Source organism: Myxocyprinus asiaticus, chromosome 12 (assembly GCF_019703515.2).
Source record: "Myxocyprinus asiaticus isolate MX2 ecotype Aquarium Trade chromosome 12, UBuf_Myxa_2, whole genome shotgun sequence".
NCBI classification, from domain to species: Eukaryota; Metazoa; Chordata; class Actinopteri; order Cypriniformes; family Catostomidae; genus Myxocyprinus; species Myxocyprinus asiaticus.
The window spans coordinates 2460001-2472596 of NC_059355.1; the positions used below are offsets into that span (position 1 = coordinate 2460001).

The 12596-nt window shown below is 46.2% G+C and overlaps 1 protein-coding gene across 1 annotated transcript in view; it reads right to left on the minus strand.

The window, feature by feature from the left end:
- Positions 1-12596, minus strand: part of tmem182b (transmembrane protein 182b) — a 41201-nt gene that overhangs the window by 2360 nt on the left and 26245 nt on the right. Inside the window, 1 exon segment of the mRNA XM_051713011.1 lies at positions 648-827. Within this exon segment, the coding sequence (XP_051568971.1) occupies positions 648-827 (180 nt within the window).

A 12596-nucleotide genomic window follows, 5' to 3' on the forward strand; every position in this document is an offset into this window, starting at 1 on the left:
AAAAGCGGATTTTGGTCTTGAAATATTGATACCTCTGATACTGATCTGTATCAAGAGGACTGATCGATGCTCACATAGAAATATTGATACAAAGTGTTTTATGTAAAACTAAACAATGTGATTATTCATTCAGCTTGAACATCAACGTGTATCATATGCTTCGAAGTGAAAAAAAAAAAATTATTGGGTTGGCAAATATTTTAGTATAGGAACTACTTCTCCTTCCACTCATCTAAATACACACAGAAATGCTGAAAGACATAAGTCCAACAAAGTGAGTGCTGCTTTTTTGTGGTGTTTGACAGAACTAAATAAGTTGCAAAATGATTCTGTCACCAGTAGCTTTTATTGCATGGAGAAAAAAAGCTATGAAACTGCTAAACATCTCTTTTTGTGTTTTATGCAGGACTGAAGCTTAAACATATTTGCCCCAATGCAGAACAGGCTTAATCTTAATTATTCTAATGGTTTGTCAGAAGGCTTAAATAATCTTTATACTGTATGTCTGGCACTCTTATCTGTGATATCTCTCATAATGACACTATGCACATTTTAGTCTTCTCAAACACGTGGTTTCAAAGATGGTTTCATGGGTTCAAACACAAGTTTGAACTTTTTAACAAATGGTAAATATGTCCAAGTCTAACCTCTTTGACTCTCCATTGTCTGAAAACAGCAGCATCACCTTGTTCACAAGATTCAGATGCCAAAAGCCAGTAATCAGACCCAAGAGATCCCAGCAAGAACATTGAACTTAGAGCTCCAAAGAACCCAGCCAGGAACAGCAACACTTCCAGATGCTTGGCTGCTATACAACGATTTTCTGTCTGACTCAATGTTGATTTTTAAATTCTCACATTTCTCACTGGTCTGCGTTGCCAATATCTTGCTGGTTTGTTCAGTTTCCTCAGTTGTTCACATCATTTCTTGTCTTTCTATCAAAATGGTGTGTTCTGTCTTTCACTGGTCCAAACACCATTCTTGGAGTCCAGCTGTAGAGGCTTAATTTAAAACAGTGTGCTTCAGTTCAGTAAAATAAATTACAGGTAAAAGTGTTAATATGTGGTTAAAGGGTCCTGTGACTGACAATCTTCATTTTAGGATTTTAGTGCTATTGTTCCTTGTTACACTGCTATCAGAGCATGTGGGATTTTCATAAGCTGAATTTGGTCTGTACTGGTGAGGTAATGGTATAGAAAATAGAATCTGTCATCATGTGTTCATGGAGTCAGTATTTAGTTACCTTTTATAATAAAAAAAATAGCTGTGCCACTGTGAAAAGTTTATTTAACTGTGAAATAGAACTCAAGAAACAAATGTCCTAATTAAATGCATTTTTTTTTTTTTTTTTTTTTTTTCAGAAATTATTGTATAGCTGTATTAACTGTGCACTTTTGCTTTACTCCTGAGAACATCTGACATCTGAGAAAAAATGTAACATAAGACAGCTTCCACCATGATAGATTCCCCTGAGTGACTGTCATCACACACCAAACACCTTATTCATTGTCAAAGCAGATAATCAGCTCTGGAAAAACAGTTCAAGCACTATACTGGAGATATATTAAACAGCAGAAAGTGATGGCTCTTACACTGAATAAGTGAGATATTTTATTTTAAATACACATCCATGTTTCTGCAGAAACATTCTAAGCACAAGCCTGTCTTACTTTCAGAAATGTTGTCAAAAATGTAATCAGTTTAAAATGAATTAAAAATGAAAAAGTCATTGTTTAAACTTGAATTACATAATCTAATCTAAAGGAAGTTGGCTGAAGTAAGATTGGCAGATCAAACATTCCAAAGGAACCTCAATAAGCTCTGTCAATAAATCAGTAATGGGCTTTTAATGATGTTTCACATCATTCTTGGTCTTATCCACAGTTTTCTTGAGCAACCAATGGGTGGCGCCATGATGATTTTACAGTAAGTGCCTGTTTTCTGTTACTGGTCTCGAGATGCAGTGTAAAAACTACCGAAACGAGCAATCCAGATGGAGAAAGCAATCATTAAAATGTTATTAGGAGTAAAGAAATTAATTTCAGTCTCAACTTGTGCAGTTGTTGGCTGTCACAACCCAAAGCAGTTAATGATATAAACATAACTAACCTCGGACCATCGCTTCATGTCATCTACACACTCAGCTAAGGCACTGTCAAAAAAATACGGTTCCCTATCTGTAACTCACTCGACGTTGGTGTCGATGTAGTGACACTAGGGGTCACTCTTGGGAGCCCGAGACACCTCTGGTCTTTGATAAAAGGCCAATGAAAATTGGAGAGTGGTATTTGCATGCCACTCCCCCGAACATACGGGTATAAAAGGAGCTGGTATGCAACCACTCATTCAATTTTCTCTTCGGAGCCGAACGGTCATGCTCGCTGAGCTGAATACTACTGTTCATTCACCTGCTGGATCTGACAGCGCATTTCAGCGGCTTCTCCCTCCTCTGCACTGGTGCACTGCAGAGAATGCCCCTGGGCGCTTCGGCAGAAAAACTAGAGAGTATATTTTCTGAAAGAGCATTTTTCCCCTCTAAAAGAGTATATATTTCTCTAAAAGAGCGCACACACGGAACGTCTTTTAAAGACGCGTCTTTTTAAAGATGCTTTTCCGATTGTGTGTTATACCTGGTTGTGCTCGTTATCTCTCGCCTTCTAACGGTCACGATCACTGTCTTTCATGTCTGGGCACTGCTCACACGGAGACAGCGTTCGTGGATGGTCACGTTCTCATTGCGAGAATATGTCCATGGCAACGTTGCGGTTGCGGCTCGCCTTCGTAAGAAAGCAAGCCACCCCAGAGGCTCCCTCCTCGGTCCTTTTACCCACGGGTTTGAGGCCAGCGCGGATAGCACTGGGGGCGATTTGGGGACCCCAATGGGACCACCTCCGCCGGGTACCCCCCAGCGGACCTCCCATTCCCCAGCACGCTCGTCTGCCCCGAGCGGGCTTCCGGGTGAGTCCGCCGGCTCGTCTCACAGCGAGTTCGACCTCTTATTCGGAGCCCGCGAAAGTGATGAGCTCTCGAGCGCAGCATCGGAGAGCGGGCTCGTCCAGTCGGAAGCCTCAGCTGGGCTCCTCCCTTCGGGGTCGATCGCCCAGTCACAGGCTGACGCGGAGATGACGACATGCTTTCCCGGACAGCCGCGAGCGTCAGTTAGAGTAGATTTCACCACTCTTCCCTGAACCCTCGCGGCTCGGTGATTGGTTCCTGGGCTCGCGGCGCCGCTCAAAGCCACGCCCCGCCCCGTTCCTTTCTTCCTGGAAGTGCATGAAGGGCTGACAAGGTTGCGGGAGGCACTTTTTACTGCCCGGTCCCGATCTTTTCAGCTTCCCCGCTCTCACTACCCTCGATGGTGGGGCGGCCAAGGGTTATTCGGCAATCCCCCGGTGGATAAAGGCGCTCGCGGTGCACCTATGCCCGCAGAGCGCCGCCACCTGGCGCGGGTGCCCAAAGCCCCCGTCCAAGGCCTGTAGGTTTACGTCATCTCTGATGGTCGAAGCCTACGGTGCCGCTGGACAAGCCGTCTCCGCCCTGCACGCCATGGCTCTCCTGCAAGTCCGCCAAGGCGCTAAAGGAACTGCACAAGGGTAGTTCCGCCCCGGGATTGATGCAGGAACTGCGCTCGGCGACCGACCTCGCTCTCCGAGCGACGGAGGTCACGGCGTGGTTTCTCGGGCGGACGATGGCCACACTAGTGGTCCAGGAGCGCCACCTTTGGCTCAACCTGGTCGAGATGGGTGAGGCTGACAGGACACGATTCCTTGCTGCCCCATTTCCCAGGCGGGCCTATTCAGTGACACCGTCGAGGACTTTGCCCAGCAGTTCTCGATGGTAGAGCAGTAGATGGATGCTAGCTGGCTTATCCTGCCTGGCGCGGCTCAAGATCCCGCACCCCATCTACTCATCGCCGAGGGCGTCCCCCTGCGGTGACTGCCCCGGCATGGAGCCCACCGCAGGAAGCCGACTCCACCCGTCTCACAACCGGCACTGAAGAACCCACGGAGGTCTTCGAAGCGCCCCTGAGACGGGCACCCAGGGACAACGAAACCCGCTGCTCTGGAGCTGGTAAGCAGATCTTCATCTTTTTGTTACCTTTTGCATTTAATTGCGCTGCATGCAAGTGGCTGCAGTACTCAAGAGCTCAGCAAGAGTGGTTTCCTTGTTCCCTGGGTCACATATCCGGTGTGTACGGCTGGCATCACGACCACCGTCCACCACTCCATTTGGCAGATTGGCGCTCCAGCGGCGGTCTCCCGCCCTGAGCGCCCAGCTGTGGCACAAATCCGACCCGATGTGACAGTCTCCACGGGTCACGAGGACAGGTCTCTTCCTCCCCCGTCCCAGGCTGTTCCGGGGGTGGTCACAAGGAGCCAGGTAAGTGCTTCGATGTCCTCGGACTCAGCACGGCCACGATGTGGTGTGGCACCTCGAGCTCCGCCCCGCCGCGAGGCCCCACCTTCCGGTACATCCGATGATGTTGTTCCTTTGGTCCCCCTTGCGTGGAACTTGGACGCATGGCTTGAGCTTTCCAGTCCGTCACGAGGGCTGGTCCGGACCGTCCGACTCGGCTGCGCGATTCAATAGCCGGGCATCCGCCCAGGTCCAGCGGTGTCCACTTCACCTTGGTGAAAGACGGAAACGCTGCTACCTTGCGGAGATCGCTACCCTCCTACGGAAGGACGCGATAGAACCTGTCCCTCCAGCCGAGATGAAGAAGGGGTTTTACAGCCCCTACTTCATTGTACCGAAAAAAGGCGGTGGGTTGCGGCCAATCTTGGACCTGCGAGTACTGAACCGGGCCTTACACAGACTCCCGTTCAAGATGCTGATGCAAAGATGCATTCTAGCGAGCGTCCGGCATCAAGATTGGTTCGCGGCGGTAGACCCAAAGGATGCGTACTTTCACGTCTCGATCCTTCCTCGACACAGACCCTTCCTGCAGTTCGCGTTCGAGGGTCAGGCGTATCGGTACAAAGTCCTCCCTTTCGGCCTGTCCCTGTCTCCTCGCGTCTTTACGAAGATCGCAGAGGCTGCCCTTGCCCCGTTAAGGGAGGTGGGCATTCGCATTCTCAACTATCTCGACGACTGGCTGATCTTAGCTCACTCTCGAGACGGGTTATGCGCACACAGGGACCTGGTGCTCTCACACCTCAGCCGACTAGGGCTTCGGGTCAGCTGGGAAAAGAGCAAGTTCCTCCCAGTTCAGAGCATCTCTTTTCTCGGTTTGGAGTTGGACTCAGTCTCCTTAACGGCGCACCTTACGAACGAGCGCGCCCAGTCGGTGCTGGCCTGTTTGAAGGCGTTCAAACAGAAAACAGCGGTTCCACTGAAACATTTTCAGAGGCTCCTGGGGCATATGGCATCCTCGGCGGTGGCCACTCCGCTCGGGTTGATGCATATGAGGCCGCTTCAGCACTGGCTCCAGACTCGAGTCCCGAGACGGGCATGGCGCCACGGGACACACCGCGTGGCCATTACGTCGGTCTGTCACCGTCTTTTCAGCCCTTGGACCGACCTCTCATTTCCACGAGCAGGTGTTCCGCTAGAACTGGTCTCCAGGCGCGTTGTGGTCACGACAGACGCCTCCAAAACGGGCTGGGGCGCTGTTGGCAATGGGCACACAGCCGCCGGCCTCTAGACGGGTCCGCGGCTGCGTTGGCACATCAATTGCCTCGAGTTACTGGCAATTCTGCTCGCCCTGTGGAGGTTCAGGCCGTTGATCCAGGGCAAGCACGTGCTAGTTCGGACAGACAGCATGGCAGCGGTAGCATATGTCAACCGCCAAGGCGGTCTGCGCTCCCGCTGTATGTCAGACCCTGTGCAAGGTCAGGGAGGACGAGGAGAAGGTCGTCCTGGTAAGCACCCTACTGGCCCGCCCAGACGTGGTGCTTGGACCTCACGCTCCTCGTGAAAGCTCCCCCCGGGCAAATTCCCCTGAGGAAGGCCCTTCTTTCTCAGGGAAGGGGCACCATCCAGCACCCGTGCCCAGACTTCTGGAATCTCCATGTCTGGCCCCTGGATGGGACGCATTCACTCAGGCTAGGGCTCCATCTATGAGGCGCCTGTATGCCTTTAAGTGGCGTCTGTTCACTAAGTGGTGTTCTTCCCATCAGGAAGACCCCCAGAGGTGTGCAGTCAGATCAGTGCTTTCCTTCCTGCAAGAGAGGTTGGAAGGGAGGCTGTCCCCTTCCACCTTGAAGGTGTACGTTGCTGCCATAGCAGCACACCACGACGCAGTCGACGGTAAGTCCTTAGGGAAGCATGATCTGATCATCAGGTTCCTAAGAGGCGCCAGGAGGCTGAATCCCTCCAGGCCGCGCCTCGTTCCCTCATCGGACCTCTGCAGTTTTTCAGGGTCTACAGAGAGCCCCCTTTGAGCTTTGCAGTCAGCCGGGCTTAAGGCACTCTCCTTGAAGACTGCCCTCCTGACTGCGCTCACTTCCATCAAGAGGGTAGGTGACCTGCAAGCGTTCTCTGTCAGCGAAACGTGCCTGGAGTTCGGTCCGGGCTATTCTCACGTGATCCTGAGACCCCCGACCGGGCTATGTGCCCAAGGTTCCCACCACTCCTTTTAGGGACCAGGTGGTGAACCAGCAAGCGTTGCCCCAGGAGGAGGCAGACCCAGCCCTGTCGTTGCTGTGTCCGGTGCACGTTTTACGCATCTATTTGGATCGCACGCAGAGCTTTAGAATCTCTGAGCAGCTCTTTGTCTGCTTTGGTGCACAGCGGAAAGGAAGCGCTGTCTCCAAGCAGAGGATCGCCCACTGGCTCATTGACGCCATAACTATGGCATATCTCGCCCAAAACATGCCGCCCCCGGTAGGGCTACGAGCCCATTCTACCCGTGGTGTAGCGGCTTCTTGGGCCCTGGCCAGAGGTGCCTCTCTAACAGACATTTGCAGAGCAGCGGGCTGGGCAACACCCAACACCTTTGCAAGGTTCTACAACCTCCGGGTGGAACCGGTTTCATCCCAGGTAGTGGCACGCAACACAAGCGGATAAGCCTGGGATAGCCGGCCGGGTGTATCACTTGCACATAGCACCTTCCACCTCCTTTTGAGCTGAAGACATGCGCTGTTAATTCCCAGTATTGTTCACAAAAGTTGTTCCCTGATTGACTTCCTCCGAGCCCTGTGGCAGTCGAGTTTTCGGAGAGACTCGCTGCCGGCCCAGTACACGCGCTAACTAAGAGCCCGGTTCTGGGGTAGGTGCTCCGCATGTGGCGGTTCCCTGTAAGGCTAACCCCATGCGATCTATATCTTCCGCTAGTTCTTTCCCTGCTGGCAAACTGCGTCTTCCTTGGGCAGAGCCCCTCTGCCCCAGTCTCCATGTTGTAGTAACTCCTCCCCCATTGGGCAGGATCTACCTTGAAGGCTCTCCACATGGTTGGAAAGACCATGTGATATATTCTTCCACTTAAATATCCCCCCCTCTCTTGGGGCGAGGTGTGGTCTCTGCAGTGTCCTCCCCTTGGGAGGGACACCCCCCGACTAGACCTGGCGGCCCAGTTGGATAATCCCCCTTCTTTTTTAGGGAGTGGAAAAAGAGAAGGGGAAAGAGGCCACGACTGGGTTAAGCCTGTCTCTATCTCTGGGTAGTCGACTTGTCCCCAAAAAGGGCCGTTCGACACTCATAACTATGTTGGGGGAGGTTACGTGTCGACCTGGTGCGCTGGCTATGAGGCACACAGCAAATCTGCCCACCACACACCGCCAGTTCATGTAACACAGTTCAGCCTTGTGGCGTTTTGTATAGGGACTACTAGTGTCACTACATCGACACCAACGTCGGGTGAGTGACAGATAGGGAACGTCATGGTTACTGGTGTAACCTCCGTTCCCTGATGGAGGGAACGAGACGTTGGTCCCTCCTGCCACAACGCTGAACTACCTGCTGAAATGGCCGGACCTTATATCGGCTCCTCAGCGTAAAACCTGAATGAGTGGTTGCATACCAGCTCCTTTTATACCCGTATGTTCGGGGGAGTGGCATGCAAATACCACTCGCCAATTTTCATTGGCCTTTTATCAAAGACAAGAGGTGTCTCGGGCTCCCAAGAGTGACCCCTAGTGTCACTACATCGACACCAACGTCTCGTTCCCTCCATCAGGGAACGGAGGTTACACCAGTAACCATGACGTTATCTCGACTTTGTGAAGTTTGGGCACTATACAGCCACATGTTTTTGTAAATTTTTACAACTGTAATACTTTAAACATCACATTACCCGCTAAGAATATACGCAGATCTGGTGAAAACACTGGATTCCGGAAATTTAAAACATGCAAATCATGGAACATTTCCGCATTCAGGAAAAGGTGAATAAGGCAGTGGTTCTCGATTGGTTCTCAACCCAAAAATGTGTTGCAGATCTGTTCTGATAAGAGTCATGGACAGCATGGAATAAAAAAGGCAGATGCTGTTTGCACTAGGTGTAAAAAGCAATCAAAAGCATCTTCTTGGCACTACATGCAAATAGTTTAAGATGCTATTTACACCCCTAATTAAACACTAACATACAGTATAGTAGCATCACTGCAGAGTGTTTATTGTGTTTATTTAGAATCCCTTTGACACCCTTAAACCTAACCTTCTTTTACAAATATTAACCATGTTTTTACCATCACCATTGTATTTGTAGTAAAATCAAAGTAACCACAAAATTAACTATGGTTACTATATTAACACTATTTTACCTTATTGCATTAAAACTAGGACTTCTGGCAAAAAAACATAGTTAATACAATATTACTGTAGTAAAAACATGGTTAATTTTACCCAGATCAAATTTTTCTCTCAACTCCTCAACCTTCATCGTGATCAAATCACTGCGAGAAAATCAACCTTCGTTAATTTTAATGTATTAAAATCAGTAATTTGAAAGGAAATATTAAGAATGGAGACAGGAAACAGGACGGGGAAAGGTGTGACAAAAGGCAGAATCGAACCTGGTTTGTCCAGATGAAAATTTTTTTTTAAAAATCCAACAGTCTTTACACATCACGCCTCTGCAGCAGCACTTGGGGTTGCAGTTTGTCTTTAGTTTCTGTGTTTCAACCAGACTATTTGAGTGCAAATAGCCATGCTGTGTAGCAGGTGCTATTTACAACTAGTGCAAATAGTCACTCCGAAAAAAGAATGTTAAATGTGAATAATAAAATACATGTAAAGTTAGGATAACAAAATAAATAGGCTTATCAACTTATAATGAGTGAGAAAATGCTTCCCATATCTTTCGTTGATGATGTCAATAATCTTACATTGTGACTCACTTTAACGCTTAATAAAGCATCCTAAAGTGTCATAAAAGTCCATGTAACTCTTGCGTCAAATACCAAGTCCTCTGAAGGCATACGGCAGTATAATTAGCAGACCATAATTTAAGTCATGATTCACTCATCATGATGCCATATCAACCTCATTTGTTCTTGCGACATGACGCCATTACGTTTGGTCACGAGACGTGCAAGAACCAAGGTTTGATTTTATCGATTTAGCTGCCATATTGGATTTTAGCATTGTTTACAGGCTTTATCAATGATTTGATTTTAAATGTGGCCAAGTTTGAGACATCACAGAGGTCACATAAACTGGAACACATAAAGACAGTATCACCCAGATATCACATAGAGACTGTGTCTGTTCCCTGAACTACCATACACAAACCCCTCACTTAATCATTTAGAAAAAATATGATTAAGGTCAAACTTGAAAATAACAAAAAACTTGAAGATAAACATCATATGAAGGTAGGGCTACTCAACATTAGATCTCTTTCAACCAAAGCACTAATTGTAAATGAAATTATTACAGATCATAGTTTAGATGTGCTCTGTTTGACTGAAACATGACTTAAACCAGATGAATATATTCATTTAAATGAGTCTGCTCCCCCGGGTTATTGTTAAATTGGTATTATTAAATTCTGCCGCAGGGCAATGACATCTCTTGTATGCTGCGATTAGCTAATGTAACTCAATCTACACCACGTTATCTTTCAGGTAGAACTATTCTTTTGACCACTAAAGATAGCTTCACTTACAATCTTCCAGATTTGTCTCAAATACTCAGTAAGCCAAAAAGTCTAAAAGAACTTGATGTAATCACAGAAAATATAAATACATTCTTCTCTAGCACTCCCGATAGTGTCGCCCCCTTCGATTAAAGAAAAAAAAACGCTTATTAAGAAGCCACAGCCTGATCCTGGAGATTTGGCTAATTATAGACCGATTTCAAATCTCCCATTTATGTAGAAAATACTAGAAAATGTAGCGTCTCCCCAACTATGTTCATTTCTACAGAGAAATTGTATATATGAACAATTCAGTCAGGATTCAGGCCCCATCACAGTATAGAAACTGCACTTACTTCATCTGATTGCTGCTGTATTTCTCTTCTAGTGCTTTTAGATGTTAGTTATGCCTTCGACACAATAGATCACAACATTCTCTTGGATAGGCTTGAGATTTATGTTGGAATTTCTACCACTTTGTCTGTGTAAACGAGGAATTGTTCAATTAAAAAAAATGTATGAATGGAGTGCCACAGGGATCAGTTTTTGGGCCTCTGCTTTTCTCCTTCTAATTTATATGCGTCCACTGGGAGATATTTTCAGGAATCGTGGGATAAGTTTCCACATTTATGCTGATGATGATACCCAACTTTATATTTCTTCGACACCCAACGAAATTTTGCAATTCTCCAAATTAGCAAAGTGTATCAATGAAATCAAAGATTGGATGGCCAGAAATGTCCTTCTACTCAATTCGGACAAAAATTAGAGGTACGAATTATTGGACCAAAAACTTTAAAAATAAGCCGCTAAAATATAATTTGACTCTCGATAGATGTACTGTTACATCGTCGTCTACAGCGAAGAAGGTGTTATATTTGATAACAATGTGTCTTTTGAAAATCAAATTTCCAATGTTTGTAGAAATATTTCTAAGTTATGACTCTCTGTTGCTGATGTCAAAAAATGAATTCATGCGTTCATGACCTCAAGACTAGATTATTGTAATGCATTACTGGGAGGATGTCATGCAAGTTCAATAAATATACTTAAATTGGTTCAAAATGCAGCAGCCAGAGAGCTGACTAGAACCAAGAAATATGATCAGATTAGCCCCATTTTATCATTGTTACGTTGGATACCTGTTAAATTTTATATTAATTTTAAAATTCTGTTAACCACGCACAAAGCTTTGAATGGTCTAGCTCCACAGTACTTAAGTGACCTTGTACCACGCTATATTCCATCATTACGATTGCAAAATTCTGGCCTGTTAAAAGTACCTAGAATATCAAAATCCACAAAATGAGGTAGATCCTTTTCATATTTGGCTCCTAAACTATGGAATAGTCTTCCTAACACTGTTCGGGACTCAGACACACTCTCTCAGTTTAAGTCTAGTCTAAAGGCTCATCTATTCAGCTGTAATATTTAACTCTGCAATAGATGAAGAGCATCTATGCTAATATTATTCTATTTGTTTACCTGTCCCAACCTCGGGATTCATATCACGAGGTTACCAGAGCTGGCCGGATCCTGCTCCATTCCTGCTTGGTGTCGGACTCCACTGCTACGTGTCGCTGAGTGATGATGACTAACTACAGCCATTGCCAGCCAGACATCATTTCAGTCTACTACGATGGACTTCAGAGGATGAACTGATGCCAACTCCAACTGTAATACATGGGATACTTCATATGCCACTGCCTGAACCTTGGACTTAGGATGGACCTCACCGAACCTCACAGAAATGACCTGCCGGTTGAACTGTGATCCACCTCGCTGATCTCTGCCTGCATCACCTTGGTCTAATGATGGATTACACTCTTAAAATGGAATACATAGATTATCAATGACTTGCCATCAAAAGCCTACATCAGCCAAATAAGAAAGGACAATGCATCTACAGTATGTGAACTTCTGCAGCTAATCCAGGATGGATTTGAAAGACATAATCATTCATCTTACAGTGAAAACAAAATCTTTGTTTAAACACTGGCCCTTAACCCTTACTTAATTTACTAATTTTAAACCATGACTTTCACTACACACACACACATACACACAAAACTAATATTGGCATTATATTCATGCTGTTTAGCCAGAGGGGAACTGGCCCTTACAGTGAGCCTGGTTTCTCCCAAGGTTATTTTTCTACATAAACCAAGTTTATATACTACAAATACAATGGAGTTTTGTGTTCCTTGCCACAGTTGCCTTCGGCTTGCTCACTGGGGTTCTAAATACAATTATTATTTAATTATTAAATGTATTATTTATTTTTACACACAATTTACAATTTAATTTTAATCAAAATAGGCAATGATGACTCGAAGACTATAGATATTACAGTATAATTTTCTGTTAAAGCATGTTTTTCTGTAAAGCTGCTTTGAAACGATGTGTGTTGTGAAAAGTGCTATACAAATAAAAATTACTTGACTCTGATCGTGGATTGGACGTGGCCCTTTAAGAGTTTTGCCGTGCACGCTTTCTGGCACTCTCTCATGTTATACATGTGTGCTGGTTTGAGACGTGGAATGTGCGTTGTGCAGGAGAGCTCCTGGTTTTGTTCATC